At 42.9% G+C, this 22334-nt stretch overlaps 1 protein-coding gene across 1 annotated transcript in view; it reads right to left on the reverse strand.

The window, feature by feature from the left end:
* Positions 1 to 22334, reverse strand: part of ankfn1b (ankyrin repeat and fibronectin type III domain containing 1b) — a gene marked incomplete at both ends in the record, with an annotated part of 321927 nt that overhangs the window by 101302 nt on the left and 198291 nt on the right. The window contains one exon of the mRNA XM_083636085.1: positions 14581 to 14621. Within this exon, the coding sequence (XP_083492211.1) occupies positions 14581 to 14621 (41 nt within the window). The remainder of the gene's footprint in view (positions 1 to 14580; positions 14622 to 22334) is intronic.

Below are 22334 nucleotides of genomic sequence, written 5' to 3' on the forward strand. Positions count from 1 at the left end.
CTGCAAAAGCGAGTCAGTTTCCATTCACGCCCATGTTAAAATACCTGACTTTATAGCATGAATATTATGCATGTTTACAGCCTGATTCAAAAACGCTTTTGGTCTCTATACTGTAGCTGATTTCACATATATATGATTTCATATATATATATATATATATATATATATATATATATATATATATATATATATATATATATATATATATAAATATATAAGGGGAGGGACTTTGGCTCTCTATTGAGCTGTCAGGAATTGCAGCATGTTGAAGCATTTGTGTTCATCATACAGCTTTAGTAATATTCAAACTCTAGACGTTTTGTATGTCTGTAATATGTTACGCGCTATGTTTGCTAATATAATCTGTACTTGTTTCTTTTCTTTTCTTCTTGTCCTCTTGGTTTCACTGTCCTCTCCCCTCTCGTCTCCAACATTAGACATTGTGATGAGTCCCAGGCAGACTGTCTGTGTGATGAGTCCCAGGCAGACTGTCTGTGTGATGAGTCCCAGGCAGACTGTGTGATGAGTCCCAGGCAGACTGTCTGTGTGATGAGTCCCAGGCAGACTGTGTGATGAGTCCCAGGCAGACTGTCTGTGTGATGAGTCCCAGGCAGACTGTCTGTGTGATGAGTCCCAGGCAGACAGTCTGTGTGATGAGTCCCAGGCAGACTGTCTGTGTGATGAGTCCCAGGCAGACTGTGTGATGAGTCCCAGGCAGACTGTCTGTGTGATGAGTCCCAGGCAGACTGTCTGTGTGATGAGTCCCAGGCAGACTGTCTGTGTGATGAGTCCCAGGCAGACAGTCTGTGTGATGAGTCCCAGGCAGACTGTCTGTGTGATGAGTCCCAGGCAGACTGTCTGTGTGATGAGTCCCAGGCAGACTGTCTGTGTGATGAGTCCCAGGCAGACTGTCTGTGTGATGAGTCCCAGGCAGACTGTCTGTGTGATGAGTCCCAGGCAGACTGTCTGTGTACACTGAGGAGGACAGCACAAATGCATCCAACCTGTGATGTCACCGACACTGGACTGACACGTGGTGCAGGGCTCCGGCTCTGTGTCGCCTGTAGCCACGGCAACCAGCTGCTGTTGCCAAGAGCTCCTTCAAATACGGGGAGCGTGGCGGTAAAACGACTTTGAAGGCTATTCAAGCGCCTTCAAACATCAAGCGATATATTTTTAAGAACGTTTGTGTTGTGTGTCCAATTTTTCCTCAAGTGCATGGCAAGTTGGATAACTTGCATCACATGTATTTCATCTATTAGAAGCTATTTAGGTCAGCTAAAGAAAAGGGCCTTAAGGAGACCCTGCTGGTCCAACACTGTAGACGATACTGTAGCAATACAGTAACAAATGAATCCTAGAGGAGTAGTGTGTCTCAGCAGGGCCGGCGCGTGCCATTCTGCCGCTCTAGGCGAGAACAAATTATGCCGCCCCCAATTGGCAACACCATACCAGCATCAAAGTATGCATGACGCAATATGCAGGCATTTTGCACATCCATATAGCCTACCTACAAAAATAACGCGCCACAGGTCTGCATAATAACTCCAATAACCACAGCAGTCATGACACAGCACAGCTATTTTCCAAATAATCTCATTTTTCAGACCCTCAAACTATGCAAATCTCTTATCTACCACTTTCTCATGTGCGTAAAAACACACACATGGAATGTGCGCACGGCGGCGCAAGCACAGTAATGTAAGACTCACAATGTACAGTATTTAGCCTATAGCCTATATCATCAGCAGATTCACAACTTAAACAAAGGCGAGTTGTTGTTACGAGCTGTTGGCAAATAAAGCTTGTTTACCTTTCAGAAGTGGACATCGCGGGGGCCTGCGTCAGCAAAGGTCTTTAAATAAATCCAGTCATTAGGATTCTCTCTACCAGTTCATTTTATATGGAGATTGTTGCCAGTTCATTAAGTCTGTCTTGTTTCATTGTAGGCTACTACTGCAGAGGTAGTTTCAACTTTGAGAAACTTCACATATTGTATCTTGGAATTTTGTTCTCTCCAATGAATGGGCAGGCAAAGTGCGCACTGCGCACCGCACAGGGAAACCGATTGTTTTGGAACCCAGAAACAACGTTAGAAATATTGCGCTAATTTACTGATTACACTAATACTGGTACACATATGAGCACATGGCCTAGGCTACCTTAACCCAAAGTTAATGATGTAAATTAGTCTACTTGTATGTCCCTTTTCCTCAATCAAGCGGGATGGAGAAGACATGATGACCCGCTCTCCTCTGCCTCTGATTGGCTAGTAGTAGTGCTTGTTTAGGCATGAGGAGTGATGATTGGTTGGGTTAGGGTAAGAATATCAGGGTAAGCCAATCAGAGGCATAGTAGGGCGGGCGGTTCGTGCTGCGGACAGCGGGGAGAGCATGGATCTAGCGGGGAAGAGCATGGAAGAGGCAGGAGAATATTTGGAGAGCTGCAAGTGAAGGCGCACAATTTGCCGCCCCTCCAAGTGCCGCCCTAGGTGCTCGCCTATGTCGCCTATATGTACGAACCGGCCCTGTGTCTCTGTAGACGACACTGTAGCAATACAGTAACAAATGAATCCTAGAGGACTAGTGTGTCTCTGGCTGTTTGTAATGGAAGTGTGGATCTATAAAGGCATCTTATGGAGAGACAGTGACAGACTTTTTTACTCTCAAAGCAGAACAGTCAGGCCTGACACACTGCTGCCAGTGCACAAATACCCCCTCGCTTTCAACCCCAAAGTTATTCTGTCTCTCTCTCTCTCACACACACACACACACACACACACACACACACACACACACACACACACACACGCACATGCACTTCACCCCCATCTGAGAATGATTACATGGCTCGCTCCCGTGAATAAATTAGTCTAATCAAGGTCTCTCTTCCCTGACATCCGCACCTAAATCCCTCGCTCCGCCGCCCTGAAAGACCCCCCGCTCCCCACTCCGGCCCCCCATCCCACCATTCCTCCTTCCTTCCTGCACTGTCTGCACCCAGCAAGAATGACAGACAAAGACAGACAGAGAGAGAGAGGGAGAGAGAGAGAGAGAGAGAGAGAGAGAGAGAGAGAGAGAGACAGAGAGAGAGAGAGAGAGAGAGAGAGAGACAGAGAGAGACAGAGAGAGAGAGAATATAATTGTTAATATGGTGGAGGATGAGCTAATACGGATGGGGAATTAAATGGCACACACACACACACACACACACACACACACACACACACACACACACACACACACACACACACACACACACATTGTTATGGATGAAATGCCTGTATGTGGTCACTGGTACTCCAGGTTAATAATGACTTCCAGACGGGGAAAGACGTAGAAGATGTGTGTGTGTGTGTGTGTGTGTGTGTGTGTGTGTGTGTGTGTGTGTGTGTGTGTGTGTGTGTGTGTGTGTGTGTGTGTGTGTGTGTGTGTGTGTGTGTGCGCACATACATGTGTGGATACTGTATATATTTACTGTATCTGTGTATTTTAGGGCTGCAACTAACGATTATTTTCATTGCCGATTATTTTCTCGATTAAAGGATTAGTCGTTTGGTTTATAAAATGTCACAAAATAAGATGATGTCCTGAAATCTCTTGTCGTGTCCACAACCCAAATATATTCCATTTATTGCCATAGAGGAGTAAAGAAACCAGAAAATATTCATATTTAAGAAGCTGGAATCAGAGCATTTTGACTTTTTTCTTCAAACTAATTGCTTAATTATCGCTCGTGTATTTCGGCACATTCACTGGACTTGCCTGATGTGTTCCATTCGCTGTGGTTCTGGGCCCAACTCATGTCACAGCTGCTTGTCTCCTGGCAACAGGTGTCTCCCATGCTGTGCCTGCATACCTGGCACACCACTGTGGTGAGCATAGGACACAGTGGAGGTCAGCTGTTTTCAGTGGCCATCCTGTAAGCTTTTAATTTTTGATGATTCACTTTCGTTTTTATTGTATTACTTTATCTTTTGGCAGCTGATCTTTAGAATGGCAATGTTATAGAAGTTAATGGGAGGACTACTATGAATTGAAGACGTCAAGGAGGAATGCGTCCACAGTGCAGTCTGGTCAAATTCTATGTCGGCATCTCTGCATCTTGCGTGTTATGCTTAAAATACAAGAGTTTCCCTCCGATTTTACATAGGATTTCCAGTTGGGCTCAGTCTGTCTTTGTTCACTCTAGTCTGCAGTTGTTGTGCCAATTAGCAGCAAAATCTGTTAGTGTATTTTGGTTACAGATTTCTAATCGTCAAGTGTAAACTACCTCCCGACTCCAGTCAGAGCCACAACGATTATATCAAACATGTTTGAATTTCTCGCGTTGAGTCGGGTAGGCTAAACTGGTACAACGACCTGACTCAACTCAACTCACATGTGGATGCGGAATCCCAATATCCCAATCCCAATATCAAATGAAAAACTAGGAGGCGATAGAGACAACCCGCATGTCTGGGAACGCCCACAAAATGTTAAACGGCTGGCGCGCGAGTGGGTAAAACCGCCGATATATCTCATGGGCTGACTCACCAAAAGACGGTGCTGCGACTCTAAACTACATGTTTGGGGGTTCTAGAGCAGAACACAAGACGTCTGCTCAGATTTGCGTTTACTGCGGTGGTTAAATCCCGATCGTGTCTGCCTGGGCTGGGCTATCAGCTAAATTCTAACTTTGCTGAATGGATAGAACGGGGGAATTTACCCCACCCTGACCCCGCCCCCAGGCTAACCCAGCGTCTATTGTGGGCGTTCCTAGAGCCTGTATGGGCGTTCCCAGACATGCGGACTGTCTCTATGAGCCAAAAAAGCAGTCAAATAGCTAGTCTTCATACAATAGATATTTCTAATACCAAGGCACACGTGAATAATACAGGGAAGCAAACACGCTATGCCGGTTGCTCACGGTTAAGTCAGAAAGAATAAAACCGAAACTTCCCGTTACAAATTTCAAAATAAAAGTATACCATTGCAACCGTTTTGTGTGTGTGATCCGAAATACGCCAAGTACCAAAGAGGAAATAAACAGCACATTTGCATAGAAACCTGGTAACGTAATATTGTGGCTTCGAAAAGTCAATTTTAACCCGTAGTGAGGCCTGCAGTAATACAATGGCACTATTATTTTGAAACTAAAATTGTCTAGCTTCCGTGTGGTTAGTGTGGTCGCATCAGTGTGCTGGTTATTTGTGTTGTGGGTTCAAGACACCGTCTTCTAAGTTGAAAGACGTGAGTTTGCTGGGCGCACAGTCGGGTAGTGTATTTTGATCTGTGATTCCACTCGTGTGAGTTTTTCAGTTGTGATAAACAATCTTAATGAAGAAGTCGTGTAGTATAAACTCTCCAGTCTTTTCATAATCAGTTAAGATTTCAAAGTCGTCTAGTGTATCTAGGCTATTACAGATACACAACCAGTGGTTATTCATTTGTAAATGATGAGGTTCTGGAACATAAAGGGGTGAGTTTTCTCATGAGTCGGTGTGGAGGGAAAAGGTTCCGGATCACATCAAGACAACAAGCACACACACACACACACACACACACACACACACACACACACACACACAGTCCGAGTCCGTGGTTTAGCAAGACAAGGCTGTTGCTATGAAACTATGCAAGCGCTGACACTCAATTTAAATGCACAGCAACAATGTGGAAAGCTACCTTTTACACATGAACACACCTGACTGCTGTGACAAAGATGGAAAAAAAACGGTCGTTCCATGAGAACGTGCCTGTTTGAGAGCTGGGACGTACAGTAAGGAACAAAGACTGTTTCTCGTGAATGCTCTATGCTTATGTATCTGTCCCTATAGAAATAAACTTTTCAATCAATCAAAGCCAGGTTCCCCTCATTGAAGTTACACTTCAAAGCAATGGCATACGTTTCAAAGGAAGACAACTAGCAGCTGTTTTTCTCAAACAAAACAAACCATTTGTGAAAAAGTATTTAGATCTATTCTGGTCTCCATTCTCTAGTAGGGGCTAGATCATTCTGTGTCCTGTTTATTCATACAGTAATGCAAATTTGGCATTTTGAAATGCTGTGGACAGCATGAGAAAAACGGAATGATCATTGACATGTTTATGTAACAGTCAACACAGTACAGCACTGTGACACCACTATGCAACAGTCAACACAGTACAGCACTGTGACATGTTTATGTAACAGTCAACACAGTACAGCACTGTGACATGTTTATGTAACAGTCCACACAGTACAGCACTGTGACATGTTTATGTAACAGTCAACACAGTACAGCACTGTGACATGTTTATGTAACAGTCAACACAGTACAGCACTGTGACATGTTTATGTAACAGTCAACACAGTACAGCACTGTGACATGTTTATGTAACAGTCAACACAGTACAGCACTGTGACACCACTATGTAACAGTCAACACAGTACAGCACTGTGACACCACTATGTAACAGTCAACACAGTACAGCACTGTGACACCACTATGTAACAGTCGACACAGTGCAGCACTGTGACATGTTTATGTAACAGTCAACACAGTGCAGCACTGTGGCATGTTTATGTAACAGTCAACACAGTGCAGCACTGTGACATGTTTATGTAACAGTCAACACAGTACAGCACTGTGACATGTTTATGTAACAGTCAACACAGTGCAGCACTGTGACATGTTTATGTAACAGTCCACACAGTACAGCACTGTGACAAGTCAAGTCAAGTCAAATTTTATTTATATAGCACCTTTCATACACAAAGGCAATTCAAGGTGCTTTACAAAAAAATAATCGAAAAAACAAGCAGCAAAGCAATGCACATATAAAAAACACATAAAAAACACAGCCGACAGTTTTAGTTAAAATATATACTCAAATTAACAAACATGAAACATTATTTCTGTTTTAAATAAGTTACAAGGCATTCTTCAGTATTATTATTACATGCACAGTCCATTTGTTGGAAATGTACAGGAATCTTTTTTTTAAATTACAGGCCGAGAGAGGCAGTAGTTTAGTAGCAGTTAAAAGCAAGAGTAAACATAAAGGTCTTTAGCTTGGATTTAAAAATAGGCAGAGTAGGGGCAGATCTAATGTGTTCAGGGAGTTTGTTCCAGTTATGAGAGGCATAGTGGGAGAACGCGGCTTCACCATGTTTTGATTTGGTCCTCGGGACAATTAGTAGACCAGTGCCTGAAGATCTCAGGGATCTGGATGGTTCATAGTGTAGAAGCATTTCAGAGATGTAGTGTGGGCCTGACCCGTTGAGAGATTTGTAAACTATTAGCAGAATTTTAAAGTCTATTCTAAGATTTACTGGCAGCCAATACAGGGATTTGAGAACTGGTGTAATGTGTTCAGCTTTCTTGGTTCTTGTTAGAACTCTAGCAGCCGCATTCTGAATGAGCTGTAGTTGTTTAATAGCTTTTTTGGGAAGACCATTGAAAAGACTGTTGCAGTAGTCTAGCCTGCTAGAAATGAAAGCATGAATTAGTTTTTCAAGATCTTGTTTGGACATATAGCCTCTAATCCTTGCTATATTTTTTAGATGATAGAAGGCAGATTTTCTTATAAGCTTGATGTGGGAGTTGAAATTTAGATCAGAGTCAATAATAATGCCAAGATTTTTTACCTGGTCCTTTGGCTTCAAAGATAGGGATTCGAGGTGAGCAGTAACTTTGAGCCTATCTTCTTTTTTGCCGAAGACAATTATCTCTGTTTTGTCTTTATTAAGTTGGAGAAAATTCTGGCACATCCAATCATTAATTTGCGCAAGGCACTGACACAGTGTCTCTATGGGGGCATAGTCATCATCATGTAACAGTCAACAGTCAACACAGTGCAGCACTGTGACATGTTTATGTAACAGTCAACACAGTACAGCACTGTGACATGTTTATGTAACAGTCAACACAGTACAGCACTGTGACATGTTTATGTAACAGTCAACACAGTACAGCACTGTGACATGTTTATGTAACAGTCAACACAGTGCAGCACTGTGACATGTTTATGTAACAGTCAACACAGTACAGCACTGTGACATGTTTATGTAACAGTCAACGCAGTGCAGCACTGTGACATGTTTATGTAACAGTCAACACAGTGCAGCACTGTGACATGTTTATGTAACAGTCAACACAGTACAGCACTGTGACATGTTTATGTAACAGTCAACACAGTACAGCACTGTGACATGTTTATGTAACAGTCAACACAGTGCAGCACTGTGACATGTTTATGTAACAGTCAACACAGTAGGGGAGAGTGGGGTGAGTTGTGCCACTTTTTACTTGAGGTGTCTTTAAAGTGAGGGCATGACAGTAATGCCTCCAACTACAATATGTAAATATATTTCAGGATGTTGTGCACCACTGGGAACACTCCCTTTGGATCTTAAATAAACTGTTAAAAAAATATGGCTATTCTTAAAAAAGTGGTCTCTTGGCACAACTTGCCCCCGGTGCGGGGTAAGTTGTGCCTTTGGAGAGAATACGTTGGGGTAAATTGTGCCATTGATTACTGAAGTAAAACAGAACATTTTCATCTGATATACTGTAATGCTATATCAAAGCAAGACAAAATAAAGATAACACTAAAGTCCAGTGTACTATAACAGGGTTAAACAAGGCTAAACGGTAGCAGCAGTTGACCTACATATTTAACATTTTCAGAAATAAAAATTATGTTCAAAATGAACAAAATCAACTATCACAGAGCCAGGCTACACTTGCCAATACTGCAATATTCTTCAACAAGGTCTATTTAAACATTTAAGAACAAAATGAAATAAAATTTCACTAAATCAACTGCAACTGCACTGGCACAACTTAACCCAGGCCTTTTGGCACAAATCACCCCATCCCCACCATTTTAACAAACTTGTATCATATAGCTGGTTTGGAGCTAACATCATGCTAACAGTATAGCCTCATATTGTAGCTTACTAAAACACTAACACATGTGTGAAATGTTTTCAAGCTTGTCTATAATTGTTCAGACACAACAATCAATAAACCTTGATCATAAAAAATTTACTTTGAGAGGCAAAAAACAGTTTTTTGAACTTAAATGTGCTTAGCTCTTGTGCCATTTGCCTCCCTTCTTTGCAGAGTGAGTAAAATGGATGCCTCTTCAAAAATGTGTGGTCAGATGACCAATTTCTTCTATGGTTTTCTAGATACAAGGGGTGGCACAACTTCCCCACTGGCACAACTCACCCCACTCTCCCCTACAGCACTGTGACATGTTTATGTAACAGTCAACACAGTACAGCACTGTGACATGTTTATGTAACAGTCAACACAGTACAGCACTGTGACATGTTTATGTAACAGTCAACACAGTACAGCACTGTGACATGTTTATGTAACAGTCAACACAGTGCAGCACTGTGACATGTTTATGTAACAGTCAACACAGTGCAGCACTGTGACATGTTTATGTAACAGTCAACACAGTGCAGCACTGTGACATGTTTATGTAACAGTCCACACAGTACAGCACTGTGACATGTTTATGTAACAGTCAACACAGTACAGCACTGTGACATGTTTATGTAACAGTCCACACAGTACAGCACTGTGACATGTTTATGTAACAGTCAACACAGTACAGCACTGTGACATGTTTATGTAACAGTCAACACAGTGCAGCACTGTGACATGTTTATGTAACAGTCAACACAGTGCAGCACTGTGACACCACCGAGACCTGAGTTCTAATCTTCTTTACATTTTCAGGTTATGTTAAATCAGCAACACTGACTACGTTTACATGCACACAACATTCCACTATTATTCAGAAAGTGACAATATTCTGAATTTGAAGGGTCATGTAAACAACATATTCCAGCTACACTTTCCGAATTTGGCCTTTTTCCGAATTTAGCATTGTTCAATTAAGACATCTGGGTTATTCCAGTATTATTCGGGTTTTAGGGAGGATTCTTTGATCATGTATACAGCGCATTCGGAATATGCGTCTCAATCAGGGTTTTTGCCGCAGTTTGCAACGCGTCTTGCCTGTTTGCGGTCAGCTGATGTGTGCTAGAAGCGCTAGAAGAGGCGATATGATCATATAATCCATCATCTCTGGCATGCGAAAAGAAAGGCCCTTATTTATGATCGGGAGGAGATGAGAAAAATGCCTAAAGAGAGACTGGCGCCCACGGAAGGCCAAAATGGACCAACCACTCCAACGGACCAAAACTGTAGCCTGGTAAACCAGCCCGTCACGTGAACTCACATTTCATTTGGTTCTGCGTGATGGTCTGGCCCTTAAGCCTGGGAGGGTGTTTAGCAGAAGCTGCAGAGCAGAAGAGCCAATCAGCGACTGCGCTGTGATTGACAGCGCAAGTTGGCCAATCAGGAATGCTACTATACACTGCACTAACAAAACAATAATGGCCGCCTCCTTGCCTGATTGTCTCGAGGAGTAATGTCAGCGTTTGTCTAGTTTAAACAGCCATAAAGTGCAGTTATTGCAGAAATAGACTCAATAACAACAATTAAACAAGTACAGGAGTATCGCCGCAACCGTAGAGTTTCTCGGCGGAAAATATGTTTTTGCCATTCTCCCGAGTGGATTTGGGTTTGACTGGATCCGACGGTGATTGGCTGAAGGAGTTGTCTGTCAAGGCAACTATGCCCGCCCATGCTCCCTGCTAAGGACTGGGTGAAGAGTTGGGGCCAGACTGTCACGCAGAACCAAATGAAATGTGAGTTCACGTGATGGGCTGGTTTACCAGGCTACCAAAACTGGTCCATTGGAGTGAATGGAGATGGCGCAACTCTTATAACTCAATGACTCTGGCCTAATGTAGCCTATTTAATATGAAAAACTTGGATATCAGGCTTTTTGGATATGCGCAAATATCGCAACGCCAAAATTTTCAGCAGCAATGCTCCTGAAATGGGCCAGATGATGCTGGTAAGAGTCAGGGCTGCTCTGTTTATTCTCAACAGAAAAACTCTTGACTACCTGTATCTCTCTTCCTAACCCCCCCCCCCACACACACACACACACACACACACACACCTCCGCCCTCCCTGACGTGTCGGGGAGAGCGAGCTACGGCTGCATGTAAACTGGAATATTAGTGGTTTATTCATTTAGTCGGAATATTGTCTTTTTCCAAATAAGGGCAAAAACCGGAATATTGTGTGCATATAAACATAGTAATTTTTGTTTGAAATAGTTGACATTTTAAATAGAAGCAGTTTCAGTTACTGATAAACATACATGCACATGTTCCACTCAATATAGTCTCATAGAGGAGCCAGCTTCCATCATGCTTTCACAGCAGCAATGTCCAATCAGTTGACTTTTTGGACAAAGAGAACAATGAGTGAATCAGTGAGCAAGAAACAAAGAGTGCTAAGTAACATGGGGGGTGGGAGAGTGTGGGAGGGGGGGGGGAGTGTGGGAGGGGGTGCAGCGAGACTGGCACAAATCATGGGCATCAAACTCAAGTGGATTCTTATCAATCAATCAACACAGTGGCTGACTAGGGAGGTATCACTCTATGCATAATGCTGACAAATCAGGCTGACTAGGGAGGTATCACTCTATGCATAATGCTGACAAATCAGGCTGACTAGGGAGGTATCACTCTATACATAATGCTGACAAATCAGGCTGACTAGGGAGGTATCACTCTATGCATATAATGCTGACAAATCAGGCTGACTAGGGGGTTTATCACTCTATACATAATGCTGACAAATCAGGCTGACTAGGGAGGTATCACTCTATGCATATAATGCTGACAAATCAGGCTGAATAGGGAGGTATCACTCTATGCATAATGCTGACAAATCAGGCTGACTAGGGAGATATCACTCTATGCATAATGCTGACAAATCAGGCTGACTAGGGAGGTATCACTCTATGCATATAATGCTGACAAATCAGGCTGACTACGGAGGTATCACTCTATGCATAATGCTGACAAATCAGGCTGACTAGGGAGGTATCACTCTATGCATATCATGCTGACAAATCAGGCTGAATAGGGAGGTATCACTCTATACATAATGCTGACAAATCAGGCTGACTAGGGAGGTATCACTCTATGCATATAATGCTGACAAATCAGGCTGACTAGGGAGGTATCACTCTATACATAATGCTGACAAATCAGGCTGACTAGGGAGGTATCACTCTATGCATATAATGCTGACAAATCAGGCTGAATAGGGAGGTATCACTCTATGCATAATGCTGACAAATCAGGCTGAATAGGGAGGTATCACTCTATACATAATGCTGACAAATCAGGCTGACTAGGGAGGTATCACTCTATGCATATAATGCTGACAAATCAGGCTGACTAGGGAGGTATCACTCTATGCATAATGCTGACAAATCAGGCTGACTAGGGAGGTATCACTCTATGCATAATGCTGACAAATCAGGCTGAATAGGGAGGTATCACTCTATGCATAATGCTGACAAATCAGGCTGAATAGGGAGGTATCACTCTATACATAATGCTGACAAATCAGGCTGACTAGGGAGGTATCACTCTATGCATATAATGCTGACAAATCAGGCTGACTAGGGAGGTATCACTCTATGCATAATGCTGACAAATCAGGCTGACTAGGGAGGTATCACTCTATGCATAATGCTGACAAATCAGGCTGAATAGGGAGGTATCACTCTATGCATAATGCTGACAAATCAGGCTGAATAGGGAGGTATCACTCTATACATAATGCTGACAAATCAGGCTGACTAGGGAGGTATCACTCTATGCATAATGCTGACAAATCAGGCTGAATAGGGAGGTATCACTCTATGCATATAATGCTGACAAATCAGGCTGACTAGGGAGGTATCACTCTATGCATAATGCTGACAAATCAGGCTGACTAGGGAGGTATCACTCTATGCATATAATGCTGACAAATCAGGCTGACTAGGAAGGTATCATTCTATGGGCCAGGTTCAGACACCATCAGCACACGGACACGCATGTATTGTAAAGTGCGGCACTTGAGCTGCCTAATGTCCTGTCATAATCACCATGTTATATTACACAGTAATGAGGTAATTAATTAAACTAATTGATGCTTCAATTAGCAAAAATGTACCATGTGTTACACAGGAATGAGGTCATTAATTAAGCTAAGTGATGCTTCAATTAACAAATATTTGCCAATACACTTGTCTGCACAATACTCATGAGCGGTACAAATATGAACTCCCTATCATTAAGGAGTTTTTCCTCATTAATATGCACATTTCTAGGAAGGAAGGAGGAAACTCTGGTGTCAGTATGACATTTCTACCATGTATTGTTCTTGTATTGTTCTTGTGTTCAGAAGAATGTGTCTGCACACACACAGACAGACAGGCAGACGCCACGGTGACAACATCATGTCCCACGCACCATGTAGCCACGGTGGAGGGACACATAAACGCTGAGAGCCATTGACCTGAATCTGTGATCATGTCCAGCTGGTTGGTCTCTTTTGCTCTTTTTGTACTGCTAAAGTTAGAAGAAAGTAACAGCCAGCAGATTGGGCGTTGGAGATGGATAGGGCACCGGCACACACTCTGCAAAGCAGCTTCAAATATCACAAGACAATCCAAGAGACGAAGACCACGAAACACCTGATGCAGAGACTTGGATGCAGATGCCACAACGATGGGCCATATCTGGGGACACCTGGAGAGCTTGGCTCAGGACCGGGATGCTTGGAGAACCCTTGTTGAGGTCGTATGCCCCAGGAGGGGTAATAAGCGTAAGTAAGTAGTAAGTAAGTAAGTACACTTAGTCGAATAGTAAGTGGAATAGTTAGTAGGGGTGGGGGGAGAAAATCTATTCACTTAAGTATCGCACTCTTTTTATTTGCCAATTTTTTAAATTGATGCTTTTATCCAAATCGATATATACCGTAGTAGGCTATATTAAAAAAAGAGGGGGGGGGGGTTGTTTTTCTTTTTTCTCTCCTTGTTCTTCATAGTACAGTAAGTTTAGATGTTGAAGAACCCACTCAATATAACAAACAACAGTTTTAGGATCGCTAAACAGTTTCATTGTTTTAACAGCTTAGTTCGAGAGTTTATTGGGTCTGCTTTCGAGTGTGTTTGGGGGCGATTAGCATCTTTGGCTTCATTGGCTATTGTTTCACAGTTTCAGCCAATCAACTGCTTTTGTTGTTGATGTGGGGTGATTGGCCGACAGCTATTGTAATGGGTGGGCCATTACCTGCCTGCCAGCGACCTGGAAGGCCGACCTGCTGCTGAAATAAATCTCAGAAATACTGACTGAGGTGATGTGTATTGTTTTTGGAAATATGACTCATATAACATCGCTAGAAGTGTATGATTCAACTTTTGCCCATGGTCTAGTGTTAAGAAAGCGAACGAATATTACAATAAATCGTTGTATCGAATAGCAATACTTGTAGAATCACAATAGATATCGAATCAGCACCCACGTATCGTGATAGTATCGAATTGGGGGATAATCGGGAGATATCGTTGTATCGTCCCAGCCCTGATAGTTATTGTATGCCCATACAAGAGGAAAAGAGAGGAATACATGGACGGATAGTGGGTGAGAGATGGATGGATGGATGGGACTTACTTCTTGTGGTGACTCTCCTTGCGGTCGGCAGAACCCAGACTCTGTAAACGAGAAGAGAGAGACACATATTATAATGACCATCTCAGACTCGGCCTAATTGTCCTAGTTCAAGGGTTCAAGGGTATATGCATAATGCCGTGTGCCTTGTATTTAGTTAAATTCATATTTCCCCAGAGGTATATATATATATATATATCCAATGGATACCTAGATTGACCTTCGAGTGACACCAACATTGATCATCTGATTACATGTATATTGAACTTGTCCCTAATTAAAATAATGAGCTCCATGCATGCTGCAGTACTGTACACATGCTGCTCCACTGATACACTGTCCACGCATACATGTGTCAGTTTGACTATCAGTGTGTGTGTGTGTGTGTGTGTGTGTGTGTGCGTGTGTTTGTGTGTAAGGGAGAAACAGAGAAAGAGAGAGGGAGAGAGGGAGAGAGAGAGAGAGAGAGAGAGAGGAATTTCATAGAGCCATTCCCTCAGGCTGGTTTTGATGATGAAATTAACTGAGTTTAAAAACTCAAAGTCCAAAAATAATATTTCCTGTCATCTCTGCTCAACAGGGATGCTTGAATAGCCGACCTCCCTGCAGCATTGCCAACTTAATATGCACACATGCAAAACACACACACACGCACACACACACACACACACACACACACACACACACACACACACACACAGTATCCCGCTGCTCTCCACATCTTCTAGAGGAGTGTATCACTGAGAGGTGACACATGCTGAGACAGACAGAAGCACGCACGCACGCACACACGCACACACACACAGACAAACACACATGCACACACACACACACAACTGGCCTTGGGGGTAGAGACATTTTTGGAGCATAACTGTTGCCGTTTTGCATTTTGATTTGTGGAAACTGGGGGGAAATCAAACTGGTCGCCCCCCCCCCCCCCCCCCAAACGCTGTCAATCACTTGACGACATATCTATTTGTGATAGCTCTGACATAGCAACGCACAAGGTGTGTGTAACTATTCCTTATAGCGCTATAATCTAGGCTGAGCATTGATGTACTGTAGGAACTTTGGATGATGGATTAAGGAGGTGAAGAGCGGTTCCACAAATGTTTGACTGCCAGAAATAATTGCTTATTTATTGTGAGAGAAGGTGATCATATCCTCTGAGATAATGATGTTATTACTGAGTGAGGGATACTGATGGTATGTTCCAACCCAGCCTCACCACAACCAAAGCTCTTCTCTTCAATGGTTTGTGGGAAGAGGGATTCACTAAAGTTCTGTGTGTGTGGACTTGGAGCGGTTAAAGTTCTGTGTGTGTGGCCTTGGAACGGTTAAAGTTCTGTGTGTGGCCTTGGAGCGGTTAAAGTTCTGTGTGTGTGGACTAGTGGACTTGGAGCGGTTAAAGTTCTGTGTGTGTGGACTAGTGGACTTGGAGCGGTTAAAGTTCTGTGTGTGTGGACTTGGAGCGGTTCAAGTTCTGTGTGTGGACTAGTGGACTTGGAGCGGTACTGCGTGTGTATGCAAAGAGAAAGAAGCGTGGGGTGGGACCTTGGACTCCGCCCACTCCACGGAGGTGAGTTTGGCTGCTCTTGGTCTGGCATCGTCATATGCAAATGCCTTTTTGGTTCCCCCAGCGATTGGCCAATCAGCGTCAATAAACAACCCAACGGGCGGGTCTAAGCCATCAAGACTGCACCGCGGTCAAAAACAAAATATGGCAGCGGCCGCCACCTGCTATTGAGACGGTTTTAAATTGATTAAAAGTCCCTTCGAAATCCGAACGGCGCACGCACGCACGCACGCACGCACGCACGCACGCACGCACACACACACACACACACACACACACACACACACACACACAGACACACACACACACACACACACACACACACACACACACGGCTTGGAGAGCATATATTCTGTAACTATACTGTAACTATACTGTAACTATAATGTAACTATAATGTAACTACTGTAACTACTGTAACTATAATGTAACTATACTGTAACTATACTGTAACTATAATGTAACTACTGTAACTATAATGTAACTATACTGTAACTATACTGTTCAAGCCGATATATATGTTGGTCTCTAGTGATTGGTTGGAAGTTGCCTGGAGGGGTGGGTGCCCTCATAGAAATAACAGATCGTGACATCTCAGACTAGAAGATGAAACGAGTGTAACGAGTTGACAACTCATTCTGATACAGTATCAGCACCTCTCTGAGTCACAAGCTCAACATCAGATAGAAATGTGTTTGAGTGTGTGTTTGTGTGTGTGTGTGTGTGTGTGTGTGTGACATTTTGGCCAGCTAGTGACGTCTCTTTGCGTATGCGTTTTGCGCGTGCGTCGTTGAGCACCGGAGCATTTCATCGTGCGGTGGGGAGAGGATGTGACCTTTCACCTCCCAGCTCCCGCACAGTGGACCCAGCTGGATCCACCGTGCCAGGAGGCACGAGGACAACGGACATCCCTCATCTCAACCACAGATCTCTGGGCGGGGGTTGATCTCTGGGCGGGGGGCTGAAGAATCGCTATTTTAGAACGACCTTTGACGCTGAAATAATGATCACAACCCGTGTTGGAATCAGTGGGCTTATACTTATGAATACATGCAGAGACCGGCTTACAGCATATTACTAGAAGCAGCAAATGAGTAAAAAGTCTACCTTTCAGTACTACAGGTATATGGTGATTTTCCCACTGATAGCGATGCATCTTTTTACATTATTTATTCGTGCATGTTCAGTGATGTGGGCGTGGCTTGCTCCCGGGGTCAATCTCAAAAGTGAATGGATGGAAAACATGACTGTCACAGTCAAAAGCATCAAACGGTTTAGAGACACAAGGTATTTGCAGGGCTTCAACAAAATGACGAATAATAATTTAAAGTTGCATTGACATGAACAAATTGTTGCTAGAATTGTCCATATCATAACGTAACATATCTGAGCAACAATACATTTTTTTTTTCTTTTCCTGTATTTTAATATCAAAATCCTATTACAGTTTTGGTGATTAAATGAGAGCGTAGCAGTAAGCTAACATAAAAATTCCCACCAATAATGCCATCACAGATTTGCCCCCCCCCCCCCCCCCGCCCTCCTCCGCATCATATAAAACCTGGAATTAATTAATTTGGGAGAACCTGGAATATTTGTGACAGCTCAAGGCAAAGCATCGTCTATCTCTTGAACATCCTCCAGTCCACATTACATCCTGCCTAACATCCTGTTTTAACCAGAAATACGTCAAATTACAAAAGCAAGACACCATCAAAATGCTGTTTCCTTGTGACTTTAATCACCAATTAATTAACCGGCAGTGCCAGAGTCAGACAGGACCTAATCATTCATTAGATGAATGATATTCTGATGAAATGGTTTTTGAACTTGTGTTGATTGTATCTCTTGTTCTTTTTATTCTTGATTGTTCTGTATTGTTTATATGATGTTATGTTATTTATATGTTACTGTTAGGGGTGCACCGATCGATCGGCAAGCAATCTGTATCGGTCGATTTTGACCTCAAATATGCGATCGGCTGATTGCCGATATTTCGGCTGATTGCAGATATTTTTTTATATTATTATTATTATTATTATTATTATTATTATTATTATTATTATTTTTAAAGCCCTATCACTAATCAGGCTTTCCAACGATATAAAATACAATGCCAATTGGTATTATTAAAGCAGCTACGAGCAACTTTTTCGATTGTTATTAAACAGTATAATTACAATATTGATGCATCACATCTTACCTATAATAGTAGCTGAGACCAAAGCCGTGTGTATCTGAGATTGCTCCCTTAGGTGATTATTAAGTCTATGTCTGTCTAAACTCGCGTCAACAGGGGGCTCTCTAGAGAGACCGGACCGGGTAACCCGGAAGTGAAACGCGGAAGTGAAACCCGGAAGTGAAACGCAGCTGCCTGCCTACGCCGTTCGCGCTGCCTAGCAACATAGCATAAACATTGTGAACGCCACGCATACTCTCGGGAACATCTCTAGTTATATTCTAACAGGTTTTTTGGAAGTTATTTTGTGGTTATGGCCGAAGTGGCTGCTGCAAACCGTTTCATTTCACTTCCTGATCTGCCCTGGCTACAGACAGACTAAGACTGGCCGATTCACTCGGGGTTCAAGCGAGACTACTCTGCGTTGGTCTCGTCGACTATTAGAGGTAAGATGTGATGCATTGATATTAAATTTATACTGTTTAATAACAATCGAAAAAGTTGCTCGTAGCTGCTTTAAAGGGGAGATATAATCGACCGAAATAATGTTTCCAAACTTTTTTTGAGGAGTTTATATATATCGGTGATCGGTGATCGGTAATCGGTGATCGGTCGATGATCGGTTGGGCAGATATTTCCCATAGGTGATCGGCAATCGGTGATCGGTGGCAAAAAACGTGATCGGTGCACCCCTAGTTACTGTATGTCCTGTTTTTATAAGACCAGGGAAATAAGTGTTCACACTTTTACATGTTTATCCCTTGGATTTTGTTTGTTGTTAAAATCAATCAATCAATCAAACAATCAATCAATGAAATGAATCTGCATAGTAACGCTACCTGTGTATACTGTGTGTACCAGCCTGTCTTGGTCACCAGAAACTAACGCCAACCTCTTCAATCACAGCATCCTTCAAAGTGCACTGTGTGCATTATGCAACTTGCCATTGCCAACTGTCATCTGCACCCTCTCACCTCTCTCCACAGAAAGCGTCTCTGACAGTCTGACTGTACTTCACCATATGACGAACAATATTCAAATCAGCAGTCATACAATCTCTACGGCTCTTCAAAAGGCTGCGGGGAAAATTATCAACATCATCATTGCGGAGATTTAATTTCTACTTCCTTCCTACTCACTACTCAGTCCTCAAATGCCTGCCCCGCCCCCTCAATTTAATTACAATCAGTGTATGAGTGTATTCTCCACACCTCATTGGTTTATCTTAATGACAGAGGGGTAATAGAATGGGAGACAATTGTGTCGTTAGACTCGCAAGCGCAGGATACATTCTCTGTTAAATGTACAGCAGGTGTGCAACGCGGGCCATTCGGAAAATAGCTTAAAACATGCAAACGATGGCACAATTACATGATTTGAACAAAACCATTGGGAAAAGGTGACATAACTTATGATGGAATGCATTGTATCAATGCCTCCGATGATGACAGTAGGGTAGGTGAATAAATCGCACAATGCATACTGTGAGAATCAATCACCAAAAATAATTTCCAAATTTGTATCCACTAGTTCATTCACGCATCTGAATCTGTGTGTGTCTAAAAGGTGCCTGAATGCATACCTTTACAGCAGGTGCTCAGAGAACTTCACACTGATAATAATAATAATAATAATAATGTATTTATTTTATATAGCGCTACACCGTATCCTCGCCAAATGCCTGAGAAGCATCATCCGCTCAACAAGCCTTTACACATAAACATACCAATACACAGGCTTACTCGCATGTGTACACACACACACACACACACACACACACACACACACACACACACACACACACACACACACACACACAAACACACACACACACACACACCATCATATCCTCTGCATACCTCCACTGTGCCTCTGTAGAGTCTAGCACTCACACATACCTGTCGAGTCCAACCCAGTGAACCCAGTCCAAGAACGTTACTCCACTCCCCCTTGTCCCCCTTTGCTCGTGTCCCCAAAACACAGAGTCCCACCGTCCAGCACCCCTACCTGCTGTTCACCTGTTCCACTGTTTAGCTCTCTCTCTCTCTCTCTCTCTCTCTACCTCTCTCTCTCACTGTCCAGAACCGTTGGTCACACAGGAGGGCTTGCTCCGATGGTGGCTGCCACCGCCAGCGACTTGTTGTACTTTAATTGTGGTTGCTAGGCGATAAGCTTCTCCAACTCTGCACACAGTGAGAAGGGGAGGACAGAGAGAGAGGGAGAGAGGGAGAGGAGAGGGGGAGAGAGAGAGAGAGAGAATAAGAGGGGGAGGGGTGGTGGAAAGGCTCATTATAGCCACAGTAGCCTGAAGAAAGTGGTCAGGTTGGGGGGGGGGAGGAGGAGGAAGAGGGTGTGTGGGAGGGATGGAGGTGTGGGGAGTAATCATAGCAGGTGCACCTTCTTGCTCTCAGTGATGCACTTTGGGGGGCGCGGGCTCGAGCAACAGCAACATTGGGAGGAGTTGCCATTTTCAAGGGGACCAAAATCCCTTGAAAATCCCTTCACCTTATCCTTAAGGAACCATCAAGGAGGCGAGGCACCTTCACCTTATCCTTAAGGAACCATCAAGGAGGCGAGGCACCTTCACCTTATCCTTAAGGAACCATCAAGGAGGCGAGGCACCTTCACCTTATCCTTAAGGAACCATCAAGGAGGCGAGGCACACAGTTTGCAAAGTGTTTAGCACCTTTCAAATGTCCAGTTTCTCAAAGGTGCAGGATGGACAAGCCGTCTTTATCCGTCACAATGCACCAATGCATAATATGCACATATGCATTATATACACACACACACACACACACACACACACACACATGCTTAGAGGCGCAGTGGAATTTGTCCTCCTCATTTGTCTCATCCTGGCTTGTCCTCCTCCACGGGCTGGCAGTGAAGCGCCCGGGGACCAACTTCTTCCTTTCTGCCGCTGATCACATCTTCTTGCATGTTTTTAGTGGGGGTCCATATTGATGTTATATGGAGGAAACAGCAGGGGAGCAGGTGGAGAACATGCAAACTCCACACAGAAAGGCCCTTTTCACCAGATAGCCCACCTGGGCAATAGGCACCGAAGGCATGGGGTGACATACCCCCAGGCGAGAATGGAACCCAGGACCTTTTTTGCTGTGAGTTTCTCAAAGGCCTGCCACTTCCGCTGCATGAGCAACACATTCCTGATTATTAATTTATTATTATCATTTTCTGCTCATTAAAAGCAGAAGAAGAGACTTCAGAAGTTGTTTGTTCTCCAATTACATCTGGACGGACAGCACAGATCCAGTGTCAGTGGCAAATAAACACAGCTGCTGTAATTAGCTACGCAACAACCCCCTGGCGCTAACTATTTCAACCCCTGCCGCCAGGTGTCAAAAGCAGTCATGCTAGCTCACATCAGTGCAAGAGATGACCTTGTACTGCTACTTTATGTTCTACTATCTAAAAAATAATCATATTTACCTTGAATGGAAAAATTGTTACAGTTATGATGAGGACAGTGTACAAAATATTTGGTACTTCATTTTACTTATTTCCTTTCACAGGTTAACACAGTCACACTATATGTTTGATTGATATCATTTATATTGCACTATATCTTTATATTGCACTATATCTTGATATCATTTATATTGCACTATATATTTATATTGCGCTATATCTTGATATCATTTATATTGCACTATATCTTTATATTGCGCTATATCTTGATATCATTTATATTGCACTATATCTTTATATTGCACTATATCTTTATATTGCACTATATCTCGATATCATTTATATTGCACTATATCTTTATATTGCACTATATCTTGATATCATTTATATTGCACTATATCTTGATATCATTTACATTGCACTATATCTTTATATTGCACTATATCTTGATATCATTTATATTGCACTATATCTTTATATTCCACTATATCTTGATATCATTTATATTGCACTATATCTTTATATTGCACTATATCTTTATATTGCACTATATCTTGATATCATTTATAT

Source organism: Poromitra crassiceps (genome assembly GCF_964638095.1).
Source record: "Poromitra crassiceps genome assembly, chromosome: 4".
Taxonomy (NCBI): Eukaryota; Metazoa; Chordata; class Actinopteri; order Beryciformes; family Melamphaidae; genus Poromitra; species Poromitra crassiceps.